The sequence below is a fragment of the Puma concolor genome, chromosome E1 (genome assembly GCF_028749965.1).
Source record: "Puma concolor isolate L17-30 chromosome E1, mPumCon1.1.hap2, whole genome shotgun sequence".
Taxonomy (NCBI): Eukaryota; Metazoa; Chordata; class Mammalia; order Carnivora; family Felidae; genus Puma; species Puma concolor.
Window position 1 is genome coordinate 16,751,390 of NC_141680.1, and position 15,779 is coordinate 16,767,168.

The 15,779-nt window shown below is 52.0% G+C and overlaps 1 protein-coding gene across 5 annotated transcripts in view; it reads right to left on the minus strand.

Annotated features, from left to right (window-relative positions):
- Window positions 1-15,779, minus strand: part of ABR (ABR activator of RhoGEF and GTPase) — a 184,107-nt gene that overhangs the window by 32,090 nt on the left and 136,238 nt on the right. For all 5 annotated transcript variants that reach the window (XM_086686381.1, XM_086686383.1, XM_086686382.1 and 2 more), the window contains 6 exons: window positions 11,400-11,522; window positions 10,996-11,071; window positions 10,401-10,505; window positions 9,386-9,460; window positions 6,557-6,654; window positions 6,014-6,145 (listed from right to left, as the gene is read on the minus strand). In XM_086686381.1, the coding sequence (XP_086542507.1) occupies window positions 6,014-6,145; window positions 6,557-6,654; window positions 9,386-9,460; window positions 10,401-10,505; window positions 10,996-11,071; window positions 11,400-11,522 (609 nt within the window). The remainder of the gene's footprint in view (window positions 1-6,013; window positions 6,146-6,556; window positions 6,655-9,385; window positions 9,461-10,400; window positions 10,506-10,995; window positions 11,072-11,399; window positions 11,523-15,779) is intronic.

Below are 15,779 nucleotides of genomic sequence, written 5' to 3' on the forward strand. Positions count from 1 at the left end.
GTGGATAAACAAATTGTGGTCTATGCATTCAATGTTATTCAGCATTAAAGAAGGAAATTCTGGGAGGGGTGCCCAGGTGATTCAGTGTCCAACTTTGTCAGTCAAGTGTCAGTCAAGTGTCCAACTTTGGCTCAGGTAATGATCTCACTGTTTGTGGGTTCGAGCCCCATGTCGGGCTCTGCAGTGACAGTGTAGACCCTGCTTGGGATTCCCTCTGTCTCTGTCCTTCTCTGACCTGTGCTTTCTCTCTCTCTTTCTCTCAAAATAAATAAACTTTAAAAAAAAAAAAAAAAGAAAAAGAAATTCTGCGGGCCCCTGGGTGGCTCAGAGCCGCCCACATCGGGCTCTGTGCTGACAGCTCAGAGCCTGGAGACTGCTTCGGATTCTGTGTCTCCCTCTCTCTCTGTCCCTCCCCGCTCACGCTCTCTCTCTCTCAAAAATGAATGAACATTAAAAAAGTTAGTTTAAGAAGGAAATTCTGACACATGCTACCGCATGGATAAACCTCAAAGACATTATGATTCCACTTCCATGAGGTCCCTGGAATGGTCAAAATCACAGACAAAAAAAGTAGAATGTGGTGGTTGCCAGAGGGGTTATCTTTTTTGTTTTGTTTTGTTTTGTTTTTTAAAGTAAGTTCCATGCTCAACATGGAGTTTGAACTCATGACCCCAAAATCAAGAGTTGCATGCTCTACCAACTGAGCCAGCCGGGCATCCCCTGGAAAGTTACTGTTTAATGGGTATGATAAGTTAGGATGATGAGAAAGTTCTAGAAAAAAAAAAAAAAAGTTCTGGAGATGGCTGGTGGCGATGGTTGCACAACAATGTGAATGTGTCTAATGCCTCTGGGTGACACTAAAAATTATTAAAATGATAAATTTTATGGTATGTATATTTTACCACAGTTGAACAAAAAAGAGGGTCTAGATATTGTCAGATGTGCCCATCAGGGCTTTGTGTCCTAGTACTGAAGGCAGGGGACTGGCCTTTGTGACCTCCTCCTGAGTGTCATTTATAATAGCTCTGAACCCTCACAAGCTTCCAAGAGGCCAGGTCAAGAATGTTATAGAAACTATCCCTTTTCCCCTTCTGACATGGGCTCTGCACTTTGGAAGGGAAGAGGACAGAGGCAAGGCATCCCATCAGGCCTGAACTCTGCAACTGGGGGTGAAGGGCACCAGGATAGATGGAGCCTCCTTCCTGGCCTGGGACCCTGCCCCTTCCCACCCCAGGGTCTTCAGTACTCCCAGGTGAAGCCGCCTTCTACCCTGGGGTGTGTGTGTGTGGGGGGGGGGCACAGCCAAGGGTGGGGGCTGTCGCCACGCCACGTCTGGCTAAGCTGAGGAGTGGGGGTGGAGCAGGGGCATGGAGGGGTTCCTCTGGCTTAGGTAGCTTCTAGGTCTCAGACTCCTCTTTAGTCTGGAGTCAGTGGCAGGAACCGAGCTATGGGGTCCTCAGGGACAGCTCTCCCCTCAGGCCATGCCAGTCAACACGGGCTGGGCCCTGGGAATATGCTAATCAGCCAGCGGGTAGGTCCCAGTTGGGGACAGCACATCTGGAGCCTGGAGTAGCATAGTTGGAAATAGACTGAGATAAACATATGGAAGTCCCCTGGGGCCAGGGAGCCAAGGCAGACAAAGGGGGGCCTCCTGGCTGAGAGGTTCCTCGGTCAGGCGGGGGTGGGTCCGCAAGGAGGAGGCAGGCAGTGGGGGTGGCCTGGACAGAGAATCTGGACATACTGGCCTCTTGGGTCTGGGGAACAAAGGGAGGGCTCCTGACCGTGGAAGAGGAGAAATGCACTAAACTGGGGGTGGGGGAGGCTCCAGGAAATTTGTAGTGACAAAGGGCAGATCCCTGAGGGTCACAGACTGACACCCGCCCCATCTAAGAGCATTTTCTTTCATTCATTTGCCCAGCAGCTGACCAAGCATGACCAACCTGGGACTGGGTCCCTGAATTTGGAGCCCCTGCTCGACCACTGTGGCTCTGTCACTCACCCTTTCTGGTCTCAGTTTCCTTCTCGGCCCAAAACAGGATTGGATTAAATGCCCCCTAGGAGTCCTCTGGCCTAAAACCCTTCTGATCTCTTCTTTCATTCATTCCTTCAATCTCCCTCTGACTTGTGTTACTCACAATCCCTCCTGCTCGGGGCAGGCGGGTTCTTTAATTTCCTGGGACACTCCCTGCACATCCCTGCCTCCCAGCATGGCCACAAAGGCCCTTTCCCCGGAATGCCCACCCTGCTCCTTTCTGCTGATCCAGAGCCTGCCCACCTTGCTAGAATAACACAGAACCTTAAAATGGCAATTCATGTGCTGGCCATTATGTAAAATGATTTTTATGAAGTATAAGATCTACTTTGGGTAACGTAACAAAAAAGGTAATTATAAAGACTACATACAGCCCCAGAAAAAAGGGAGGTAATGATATTACATGAAAGTAGAAAAAATACAAAATACACACTGTGATTAAAGCTATATAAAAATTTCTATGCCTGCGGAAGGGAAAAGGCACAAAGTCGAATGGCTGTTTCAGAGGAGTGGGAGGAGGGATGGCTCGTGATTCTGTTTCAAGTCCCTTTACTATTACTGCAATTTTCCTTCTAATATAAACACTGCATTTGGAATTTTAAAAAATCCAGGGCTCTCAAATCCCCCTCACTCCACCTCCTCCTGGGAGCCTCCCTGATTCCGGCGCACGGTGGTCTTTCCTTCTTTGAATTCCTGCTGCACGCTTTTCCATCTTATTCCACAGGGAACAGCGGCAGGCAGGAGAACGTCTGCAGAGGACAGGGCTCCAGCCTGCCTCCAGTTCTGGTTCTGGTCCTGTCTCCCTCCCCACGGGCAGCCTGGCGTTGGACAGGTCACCTACCCCTTTGGTGCCTCAGTCTTCTCATCTTTCCAACTGCGATCGCTTTCCTCTCCCACAGGGTACGTGAAGACCCCTGAGAAAACAGCTTCAAGTGCTGGGTGCTAGCTCTGGGGTGCTATCACCATCATTACTGGCATCTTGTTGTGCTCTCTTGTGGCTTGGCTCTCCGATCTTGAGGCCAGGCCCCTATGGATCTTGGAGCAGCCAGCCCATGGTGGGTACACTGCAGAAGGATGCTAAGTCCCCCACCCCTGGCTCTTGTCTCTGCAGGCATGCTCATTCTGCTTCTTGCCAGGTGCACCAGGCGGTAAGCATCCCCTGCCAATGTAAAAGGACTCCAGACTAAAGAAGGACTAGGCTCACTTTATACCATAAAGTGGGGTGCTGGGGCAGAATATCACCCTGGCTCCTTCTCTGGGCCACTAGCCATGCCAGTGCCCTGGACCCAGCCTGGGAGATTCCTTGATGGAGGCCTGGGGGATAAGGACACGGCACAGAGAGGGCATGGTTGCCCTGCACACGGTCAGCAGAGGCGACGGGCCTCAGTGTCCTCACGGGGAGGATACAATTGTCATTTTCCTCACAGAGCTGTTGCGAGGATCAGAGGAGATCATGTTTGGGAATGTGCCTCCAAGAGCCCAAGGGCTGGACACACATGTTGCTGATCAGTGCTGCCATTTGTCTGCCACTAAATGCTGTCCCGCACCCCCAGCCTGCTGCTCCAGATTCCCTGCCCCCACTGCCACAGCAGGCAAACTCAGAGAGAGACTCGTTTCTGAGCAAACACCTGGAGCTCAGGAAATGGAATCCCTCGCTGTTCTTTGGATGGGCTGAGTAGGAAGGGGCTTAGAAAGAAGGTGGCAGACAGGCATGGGCCTTCTTTCCCCTGCCCCTCCTTCAGGTCACCCAAACATTACCAAAGATGGCCCCTATGGCAAGGCCACCTTTAGCTCCATCCTCAGTGCCCGCCAAAGGGGAGCAGAGCCATGTGCCGGAGGCTGGTGCCAATTCCTTTCCTTGGACACGTGGCATAAAGGGAGGTGGGAGCAAGATGTGGGAACAGGCTGTTCTGTGGCTCCGTGGGGCCTGGCCACATGGGACTGGCTCAGCGCAGGCTTTCCACCCAGCCTGGTGATCCACAGGGGCTCCGTGGGGCATCACGGGGGAGCAGGCTTTATGAGGCATGGCGCACACTGGGCAGGACACCCCCACCCCTCCCTGACCCACGGGCAGGAGGGCAAGGCAGCTCCATAGCTGAGGGCCAAGGGCTGCGCCCTGGGGAGGAGAGGGCTGGGAGACTCCGAAGTCCTCCAGAGAATGCTGGCTCTCAGCTGGCCGCTCATAGGCCCAGGTCAGCTGGCAGCAGGAAGGTTTGTATTTCTTTTAATATCAACTCCCAGGCATTTAACATTCCTCGAAGCTTAAACACAGAAACATTTTCCTTACCAGACTGTGCTTTCTTCTCTGCCAAACATAACCTGGCTTCCTCCCCTTCCCCCAAAGCCTCCATCTGCTCCTGTCTCCAAGATGTAATGATTTATGGTGTGTTTCCCCTGGGGCTTGTGAGGCTGACAGAAACGAGGAGGAGGAGGGAAGCAATGGAGCTGGAAGTCCGGGTGGGGACGGTGCCATGGGGCCCTGGAATCTGGATTCTGGGGAGGGGGGGGGTCAGTTGAGGGGGCTGCCCTGGACACCCTTTTTAACTCTCCCATGCCACGGCCACCAATGGCCCAGGAAGCGTGGCAGTCACTTTCTTGGCTGGGTATCTCCTGGGGCTGAGCGGGCCAGCCCCAAACCCCTTCCCTGCCTGTCCCTCCGGCCAGCCCAGGGATATGGAGACGGGGCCCCCACCCCTTATGCCTGCAGGAAGTAGGTTCTGAATTTACAGCCCTCTCTCTCATCTAAATTAATGAAGGACTGGCTTGTGGTTGCCTGGCAGCCCGGTTTCCCTGGTGACAGTGCTGAAGAGCGGGTCCCACAGCATCAGGAACGGACACGCACAGGAACACGGGGCGACAGGAGGCGGATGGCCGGGCCCCCACCGAATAATGCCATTCCCCTGTTCTAACACTGAGGTGAAATAGGTGGGAGAAGGAAGAGGCCCATATGGGTCCCCAAAGGGCACTACCGCCAAGAACTTTACCCAGCCAAAGCCAGATACCAATCTCTGCAGCCTCAACAGGGCAGCAGAGAACAAACACTTCCTTTGAAAAAGCATCATTCAGCCCCCCCTCCCCCATCACACCTGGGGCAATTAAGCTCAGAGCACCTAATGCCCATGGGCTCTGTCCCAGTGCTAGTTACTGCTTCCCTTGATTTCGTGGTCACAGAATCCACCCCCAACAAGGCCACTTGTGTCCTAAACAGAAGGTGCCAGATGGAGTGTGGATGGCTCCATGCTGAATGTCATCCCTCCAAACCTGCATCCTCTTAATAGGTGAATGAATAGCAGCCATCTTCAAAACTGGCAGAATGTTCCAGAGACACAGGCTGCAAATAAACAAGGCTTTCAAGAAACACAGCTGAGGCACATATACTCTTACCCTGACTCAGGACCTGGCTCTACCAATACCCACAGAACCTACCCGAAGCCAATGAACTCCTGGCATGAGTAAGGCCCAGCAGCCCTAGCAACAAGTCAGAGACCAGCCCCCAGCAAGCCAGCTGGGTCCTAAGCCCTTCCAGCTTAGTGGCAAATGCTCAGGGTCTCACTCCTCCTATGCCAGACATTGCTAATCAAACACAGCATTCATGGATGCAATATAGCCTCAGAATCCTTCTCAGCACAATGTTCCTGGGAAAAGCCGCCAGCAGATCAGAGTGGAGATGTGACAACCAAGGTAGGAGTCATCTCTCCAGCCCACCATGCAGGAGTGTGTGTGATGTACCTGAGCCAGCCGTGAAGCCCGAGGAAGCAGGCACACGTGGGCTTCTGGAGCTAGAACAAGATGCCATCTCCAGCAGGGGAGAACAGCCAGCCACCTTGGGGAACTTTTCTCAAACCAGCTTTAGACCCAAGTCACAAAGGGCCAAGCACCTTAGCCAAGAGGGCAGGTAGGAAGGACTCCTTCCCAGTGGCACTGCCTCTTGGCAGTGTCCAGAGCCTTGCCTCGGTGCCCTGGCCGCGCCCGAACCCTCACCTGGATCTGTCCTTTGCCCATGATCTTGTCCACGATCTCGTTGTTGTCCTTGTTGACCTTGGTCTTGTCATAGCACTTTTCGTAGCACAGGATCCTCAGGGACTGGGAGCCCTCCAGCTCAATCTCAAACTCCTGGGGAAAGATGGTACCACGATCCTGAAACTCCAAAGCTGAGACACAAAGCTTCCTGGCAGGTGGGGGCCCCAAACTTGCAAGGTGAGAAAGGGGTGAGGGGGGCCCATGAGGAGCACACTGCAAGGCATGGAGGAACTTCCTCTCTTTCTGGAACTCCAGAGGCCTCCAAATTTACTGATGAGGTGGAATTTGGGCCTGAGCTGAAAACCCCATGTCTAGACGTAAACACGGTATCAGACACCAAATGAGCAGGGAGTGGAGAGCAGAGGGGTTGGAGAGAGAGAATTCGCCAAACCAACAGGCTCGGCCACCCCCAGCCACAACAGGAAGTGAGCACGGGGAGTGGGGTGGGCACAGCTGGTGATAAGCTCAGGGGTCCCTGTGGGGACACCAGCCCCCTCCACTCACCTCATCCCATTTGGGCTCTGTCGTGTCCCGGAACACCCTGGTTTTGGCTTTGCTGACAAAATAGCCAAAGGAATCCACCTCCAGGGTGCAGTACAGGTCTGCAGTGGGGACAGGCAGAGACACATCAAAGTGAGGTCTGAGACTCAGGACCTCGGGAGGGAAAGGGGGATAAATACCTCTGTCCCTCCCAGCGTTCCTGCAGGGCAGCCCTCAGTGTTCCCCTTTCCACTTCTCTGCCCTCTTCTTAGCTGGCTCTGCGCCTCCCGCCTCACTCACCACCCTCCAGCTACACTGGCCTCCTCCCTCCAACGTGCCCAGCTGGCCTCACCTGAGGGCCCTTGCACTTGCAGTCCTTCATCCCTGATCCTGGCTTGGCTGCCTCGTCCCCATGAAACCCGTGGCCGAGGTCTTCACTGACCACGCAAACTGAAGAAGCTCCCCTCTCCCCTCCCCCTCCCCGCTGATCCCACGTTCCTCAACAGGGCATCTGGCATTGGAGGTGGGAGGCTCTGGAGGGCATTTGGCCCCTGGGCGCTGTAAATCTGGAGCAACCCCCACTCACTGTGACAAACCCAAAATGCCCCCCGCCTTCCAAAAGCTCGGTTTGTTTTCTTCATAGCACTCGACTTTAACTCAAGTTATCTTTCTGCCCGTCTGTCTCCCCTCACTACATCGACACCACACAGGCAGAAGCCCGGTCCTCCTAGCCACCAGTGTACCCTCGGCACCAAGGACAGGGCCTGCACAGAGTAGGCACACGGTGAGTATTTGCGGGATGAATGAATGAAGCAAGCTTTTACCACCACCGCAAGTGCTTCAGGTGACAAAGTGGTGGACGGCTGGGGTGGGAGGAAGGGGAGTTTTCCCTAGTGTTTCCACCTTGAACTGTGGCCTTTAAGGCTGAAAATCTTCTCCCCTCCACTCCGGGATCCAGCTGATGTGGCCACAACACTGGGTAGCCACCCCAGGCACTCTGCAAATCCACAGACTCCCTCTGGGGCTCAGACCCTGGCACCCCTCCCCCTCCATGGGACCTGTCAAGGTTGTTTCCCAGGGTAAATGGTGCTTTGGAGGTGCTTTGGGGGTATTAGAGCCAATCCTCTGACTTGTGAATCAAGGGGCAGAGGTCAGAGGGTGGACATACATGCCCCTCCCAGGCTCCCGTTAAAGGGCTTTCCTCAGAAAGGAGAGAGGATGGGGCTGCCCCCGAGTTGTCTCTGGCCGGGTGTGATGCAGACCAGATATAGCTGGGTATCAGAGCACACTGGAATGTGGGCACGGATTAAAGCAGGAATCACGATGGTGTCTACATCCCAGGCCTGACAGGGCAGATGTAATGAACTTATTAGGACAAAGAGCCATGGTTGAAGATTCATGGGGCCTAACCCTGTGGACTTAGAGTGAACACGTGAGTGGCTCAGGAGGCCGGTAGAGGGAGGAGGTGGGGACAATCTGGAGGTCAGGAGAGGTTTTGTAGCAGCTCACCTCGTGTCTAACCGCCCTGACCCAGTTTGGGAGGCAGAACGTCTATCTGCCCTTGGAGAGCGGGCCACTCTCCCCCAATGAGCTGGCTCCCAGGGGCCCACGCTAGCAAACAGGGAGCAGAGAGACAGGGTGAGGCACCTGGGCAGTGTGGGTCACAGACTCACATGTATGTAACAGTCCTAAGGAGCTTACTCACTGGGAATATTCCCGGGCAACTTCCCGGACCCTCCCCAGAACCCTGGGGAGTCTGTGTGTCTGGGGAGGGTCCAGGAAGCTGCCATGTGTACAAGCACAGCTTGAGTGATAAGTGACGTGGTCCTGGCCATACTGAGAGAAACCCTTCTCTAAAGCAAAAAGTAGGCGTGTTGCTAAATGGGAATGATATCAGTGACCTCCGAGGGACGTCGAGGATCACAGCAGAAAATCCACTTGAAAGGGCTCTGAACATGCCAAAGCATGTCCACACGCTGGCCACATTGGAGTTTTCTCCAGCATCTAGCAAGGTGCCCAGGCATGGTAGTAAGCTACCCCATGAACTTCACAGTAAATGTTTATCAAATGGATGGCTGTGAGCCAACGCCACATTTTCTGTGTGATGTGCCACAGGGAGAGAGGCACAGGACAGACCTCCCCACTGCCACAGAGAAAAAGAAGGGGGGGGCGGGAAGGGGTGGGTGAAGAGGAGAGGAGTCAGGAGCCTTGGGGTTCTGACCCTCTGTGATGTTAAGTCCCTTTAATCTTTCTGTGACTCAGTTTTCTCGTCTGGCAAATGGGGAGAAACAATCAGGTGTCTAACTGGCTCACAAATTCCTATGGCGAAAAGTTAGATAAAAAAGTGTAATTGTATTTTGTCCAACACTAAGATCTGCACAGATTTAGTAGATCGTGATAAAGAAGGAAGAAAGGGGATGGGTGTGCCAGTGCATTCACTGTCATATTTAAGCCTGCTCTTAGGTCAGTATTAATGAGGATGTTTGCCTTTTATGGAGAAAGAAGTCGAGGCTCTGAGAGGTTAAAAGACTTGCCCAAGGTCACATAGCTTATAACTGGCAGAGATGGGGTTAGAGCCCAGGATTTCAGGCACCTAGGGGTTGGGGAGGGCTTAAGAAAGAGCAGATCTTGGAGACACAGGGCAGCCAAGAGGAGCTGGTTCCTGACCGTTAGGGGAATGAATGGCCACCCACCCACATGTCAAGGCAGCTGGCAGGCCCCCAGCGTGGGGCAGGCCAGAGCAGGGTAAGTGGAAAGCGGAAGGCCCCATGCAATGGGTCCACAGGGACTTCTCATGAATGGATGAGCAATGGCTCTCTGCTCTCCCTAGGGCTGGGGTTCAGGGGCACTTACTGGCTGACTGCTTAAACCCCTTGGCAGAGTGGACGATGACATGGAGGAAGCCATAGAGTCCTGGAGACTCATCGTCTGTAAGAGAGGAAAGCCCGCAGGGTAGGGGGTGGTGAGAGGCCTGCTTTAGCCCCTTCTCACCCCAGGCTGGCAGGAAGGCACAGAGGGTGGGAGACAGTTGAAGCCTTGGTCTTACAGCACCACCTGGTGGCTGGATGAAGAAGTTTCCAGAGCCCACAGCTTCCTGGAATGTGAGCTGGTAGCGCTTCTCCCTCTACAGAGCCCGGAAGGCCAATCCGCATCTTCCCTACTGGGCCAGGGATTTCATACTATTCCCCAGGGGCACTTTTCCTCCAGCTCTGAATCCTGCCTATCCCATGGCTGTCCCCCGCAGTGTTGCCTTTCCAAGTGAAAATTAACCACTATAAGTCAGCCTCCTCTTGAGACAGGGGGCAGATGACCCCCATATGGGGAGGACAGTCTGCCTTCAAAACCCCTTCCACAAGGTGTACCCCCTCCCAGCACCCACAAACAACCAGATACCACCCATTCTGGGCCAGCCCGGATCACAGCTCTCTCCTGCTCCAAAACCTCCTGCAGGCTCCACGGCTTGAACAAACGTCTTTGCTTGGCATTCAAGGCCTTCCGAGATCTGGTCCCTGGAAGCTTCTGACATTATTTCTCATACACTAATCCATCTACGCTTTCCCCCTCCACTGCCATCACATCTCATGCTTCAGTCTTTTGCTTCCATTATCTGACTACCTCATGAACATATTAACAACATGATTCCAGTATATGATGGTGCCAGATTCTCCTCTCAAGCCAGAGGGGGCCAGTGATGAATTGAGACCATCTGGGAACTCAGTAGAGAACAACCCCTATTCAAGCTCTCTGTGTACCTGGCAACTGAGTCGTTACAGCCACGTGTCTGGCTAGGTCCTTACGGAAGGTTCCAGCAATGCCCTGGGGGCTAGGACCTGCTGATAAGGCAGGAACCTTGGGTTCCAGATCTTACCGTCTTTATTGCTGGTGACAGGAATGTTGTGTACAGTCCTAAGTTTGAAACAGGATCCCGTGAGCACCTGGAGCTCCACTGAGCTCAGGACAAAGGCCTGGAGATCTGTAGGAGGAGCCAAGAGGAAAATGTCGTCACAGATCCACCAGGACCTGCTGCTCTTCTCTGGGGGCTACTGAAGGAAAAAAGCTTAGCTCTAGGGGCAGAGTGGGTCATTGGAAGGGAGGGAAAGACTTGCAGACACTCACATGGGAGCAGTCATAGGTGCTGTCAGCAGGTAGGGATGAGAGAATCCAACTGAAAAGGCTCGAGAATGTGTGTATGAGATAGCGAGAGCAAGAGAAAGAGAGATAGACAAGCCTGGGCTCCGAGTCCAGTCCTGTTGCTGATTCACTGTGTGCCTTAAACAAACCACTTAAGTCCTTTGGGCCTCAAGTGGTCAGTAGCATCAATTAAGTGCCACCTGCTCTGGCACCTTGCAGAGTGACTGTGAGGGCCAAGGAGGAAACCCTGGACATGAAAGTGCACGGAAATGCAAAAGGCCACTGTTGCCATGGATACCATCAGAGCAGTGTAGAGTGGGGCGGGACTTTACCCTTCTTCTGTAGCTTCTGAATTGCTTCTCTCCACTCTGACCTCTCATAGTCCGAGGACAGTAGGAACAGGTAGCTCTGAAGAGAGGAGACGAGAAGTCAATGGGGTGACCATGTGGTCAAGCACATTCCTGGCTCCTTCTTACCCAGGCACCCCTAGGCTTGGAGAAGGTGGCAGCTGGGAGGAGAGTCTCCTTTCCTGGAAGCCCAGTGACAGGAGTGGCAGTGCCAGTGATGGCCAGCAGGGGGCACTGGCTCCATACCAGCTGGGAGTTGTTGCACCTTCCTTGGGAATCCCGCCTAAGTGCCTGACTCCCACCACAGGTCATGGACAGGAGCCCTAGAGAATGGCAGCCCTGGACCAAGGAAGGGGGTTGCTTCTGTCCCATCCCCACCCCTCCCTGACCTTTCCATTCCGATTGTGGATCCGAAATGGGATCGTGGGGGAGTTGAGCAGCAGCAAGAACTCGTTCTCAAACATCTTCTTTTTCAGGCGCTCGATGGCCCGGCTCTGTCCTTTGTTGGCTTTCTGTGGGGGGATGGAGAGCACAGATGGTTTCCCTCACACACTCCACTCTGCACTCAGCATCTCTAAGCACAACACTCCCTTGTGCATTAGTCGTGTCTTTTTCTTTTTTATATTTTATGACGCTTTGACATCTTGGGGGGCCTAGCTGGCCAGGAAGAAAACTACCCCTCCCTTAGAAATCAGGCAAGCTGATCCCTAAGATAGTAAATGACTCCTCTGTGTGCAGACCTTCCATATACAAACCAACCAGCCCTGAGTTCATACCCCCAACACCTCCTTTACCTAACTCTCACTCACCATGCCAATATTCCTCTGCCTTAAATAACCCAGGGCCAGATAGCACACAACTAGAGACCACCCTATAGCCCAGATCCTGCTGACGTTTTTCCAACTCTCAGTCCTAAGGAGTTGCCCCTGCCTTGCTTTCTTTCCCTGTGGGAAACACGATACAGGCCCTGAGCCATGCTCTCCCCAGAGGTCTTCAGCATCCTGACCAAACCTGGTGCTTCCCCTGTGGCCTGTGTGGTATGACATGCCCCCTCCTCTTGGAAGCTCTAGGTCTTAAGAATCTTCTTTTAGTGCCATTAGCCCATCCATGTCATCACTCAGTCATCTCTAGAGATCAGATCCTGGGCACCATCAAGATACTCTGCTTAAGGGGCATCTGGGTGGCTCAGTCGGTTGGGCGTCCAATTTCGGCTCAGGTCATGATCTCATGGCTCATGGGTTCAAGCCCTGCTTTGGGCTTTGTGCTGACAGCTCAGAGCCTGGAGCCTGCTTCGCATTCTGTGTCTCCCTCTCTCTCTGCCCCTCCCCTGCTCATGCTCTGTCTCTCAAAAATAAACCTTAAAAAAAAAAAAAAGATACCCTGCTTAAAAACTTCAGACACCTTTCAGCAAAAAGCCCCAACTGCTGGACTGGCACTCGGGGCCTCCCGGGGCTGGGCTCTGGCCTCCATGCGCAGCTGAATATCCCACCACACCCCACCCTGCACCCCCCACCTCAGCTGCACGGTATTATTATTCCCTATTCTTTAACAAGCCATTATGTCTCAGCCCATGCTCTCTCCTCCAGCTTTTCAAGTTTGTATTTCATGAAGGATCCCTTCCGTCTTATTAGCTGTGGTTATGCTCCACGTTTCCGTTCTGGCACTGCCCTCAAGCTCCTCAGTTAGAATTCAACTCTATGGCATTTTCTTACCCACTAGACTAGCAAAAATGGCAACAACTGCTCATAGCCAGTGTTGTGACAGTGTGGGGAGACAGTGACTCTCACACACTGCAGGGAGGGGGGGGGGTTGGTACATAATCAGATGCAACCTTTTCAGAGGTAAATGTGGCAATTAGTGCAAGCCCTCTGTCCCAGCCATCCCACTTGTAAGGAATCTACCAGAGAGAAATAGAAGTGCAGTCAGGTTTACTGCAGTCTTGCCGGTTGAGAGTAAAATATCACATGCGTCCTCATGCAGTCAAGACAGAATACAATAGGATTGAAGATGGGGCACCTGGGTCACTCAATGGGTTAAGCGTCCAACTCTTGATTTCTGCTCACATCATGATCTCACGGTTCATGAGTTCAAGCCCCGAGTCGGGCCCTGTGCTGACGGCTGACAGTATGAAGCCTGTTTAGGATTCTCTCTGCCCCTCCCCTGCACTCTTGCTCTCTCTCAAAAATAAATAAACATTAAAAGAATAGGATACAGCTGTTAAAAAGAATCTGCTAGGTCCAAAAAGCTCTATGACACACCATTAAGTGAAAAGCTTAAGTTGCAAAATGGCACATTGTAGTCTGGTCTCATTACAAAAAACATACTACACACCCGTAAAAGCAGAGAAGAGTCTAGAAGAACACACCTTAAACTGCTGACAATGGGGGGTGGGTGCTAATCTGTTACACTTTGTACACTTCAGTATTGTATTTCTTGTTACAATAAGCCAGTGTTACATTGGTGATTAGAACAAAAACAAGTTTTTAAAAAAGTATTATTAAAAGAATAAATCACTGCTCCTGTGACTCAGAGAACAACAATGTGCTTCCCCAGGGACTCTCCTCATATCGTGTCACATGCTGACGTCAGTAACGGGTAAGACAAGGAACTCCGTGACAGGTATCTGGCACACCCCTGCAGCCAGCGGCCAGTGGAGCTCAGCAAGTGTACCTTCAACTGAGCAGAAGGCCACATCTGTGCACCTGGTGCAGGAGGGAGGGGACAAAGTCCACCATCAACCAGGACCAGGATGCCTCGGGGGGGGGGGGGGAGCTTGGCCATTCAGGAGGAGGACACCTGTGCCCTTCTGAGGAGATGTGCCTGCATCACACCCCCCAGTCCTAGGTCATCTCTCTGACCCAGACACCCCTGGGGTCATTACTGTGGTCTTCCTCTCTTTCAAAGAGGGATGTCTAAGCTGAAAGTATTCTTAGAAGCCATCTGGTCATGGATTCCTCAATAACTGTTTATGAAGCATCTATTATGTGCTAAGTCCTAGGGACATAGAACTGAAGAAAACAGTGCCCTGGCCAGAGTTCAAATTCAAGTGGGGAAAAGAGAAAGCAGCCAGTGAAATTATGATTCAGGACCGATAAAGCAAAACAAAGGGGCAAACACCAGGAGCCGGAAAGCAAGGCACCCAACCCAGACTGCAATGGGTACATATCAGGGAAGACTCTTCGGGAGGTGAGGCCTAAGCCAAGTCACTGGGCGAGAAGAGGAAACCAGGCCAACCAACCAAGCCTCTCCATGCCTTTCGTGACATTCACCGGGAAGGCTCCTTCTAGGGGGGCTTTCCTCCAGCCATTGTTTTCAAATATATGAATTGAAGGCTATACATTTTCCTCTAAAGAGTGCTTTGGCCACATCCATGGGGTTTGATATGAGTGCTTTCATGCGGTTCTAAACGTTTTGTAGTGTCGATTTGACTTCCTTTTCACCTTGAAAGTTTTAATTTTCCAGGCATTTACTTAACTGTATTCTACTTGTTGATTTCTAATTTTGCTTCACTGTGGTCTGTGAACATGACCAGTAGGCCATCAATTTTTTTAGGGATACCTGGCTGGCTCAGTTGGTGGAGCATGTGACTCTTGATCTTGGGATTGGGAGTTCTAGCCCCATGTTGGGCGTAGAGCTTACTTAAAACATTTTTTTTTTAATTTGAGATTTCCTTTGAGACTTAATACGTGATAAATGTGTGCAAATGTTCCACATGAGTTTGATAAGAATTTCAGTTCTAGGCTACAGCACAAGCTTCTGTGCATTTTTAGTTTTTCATTTAAAATTTTTAAAGTTTATTTTATTTATTTATTTATTTATTTATTTATTTTTTCTTAATGTTTTTATTTATCTTTGAGACAGAGAGAGAGACAGAGCATGAGCAGGGAAGGGGCAGAGAGAGAGGGAGACACAGAATCGGAAGCAGGCTCCAGGCTCTCAGCCATCAGCACAGAGCCCGATGCGGGGCTCGAACTCACAGACTGTGAGATCATGACCTGAGCCGAAGTCGGATGCTCAACCGACTGAGGCACCCAGGCGCCCTTGAAGTTTATTTATTTTTATTAAAATTTTTTTCCCAATGTTTATTTATTTTTGAGAGACAGAGACAGCGTGAGTGAGGGAGTGGCAGAGAGAGAGGGAGACACAGAATCTGAAACAGGCTCCAGGCTCTGAGCTGTCAGTACAGAGCCCAATGTGGGGTTTGTACTTGTACTCACGAACCCTGAGATCATGACCTCAGCCGAAGTCGGACACTTAACTGACTGAGCCACCCAGGTGCCCCTTATTTATTTATTTTGAGTGAGAGAGAGAGAGAGAGAGAGAGAGAGAATCCCAGGCAGGCTCCACACAGTGAGCATGGTATTCAATGTGGGGCTCGATCCCATGAACCGTGAGATCATGACCTGAGCTGAAGTCACGAGTCAGACACTTAACCCACTGAACCACCCAGCCTCCCCAATCTGAGAGGCCTCTCAGGCTCCTTCTTGCATGCATCCTGCTTTTCCTTAAGAAGGCCTTCTTCTCTCACCTCCCTTTTCTACAGTGCTTGACATACACCAGGAAACTTCCTATGACTAACTTCAGTCAATTCTGAGCACTGACTTCTTGGCCTTCCCTCCATCCGCTCAGTGCTAATCTGCCACAGCCAGAGTCTCTTCCTGAGCATGTACTTCAGGCCTCCTATCCTTGCATCCCGCCTCCCTTATCAGATTCTCAAAACTCACAACTTCCCCTCCTTCTGCCACCTTGGCACACCTGGTTCAAAGGGC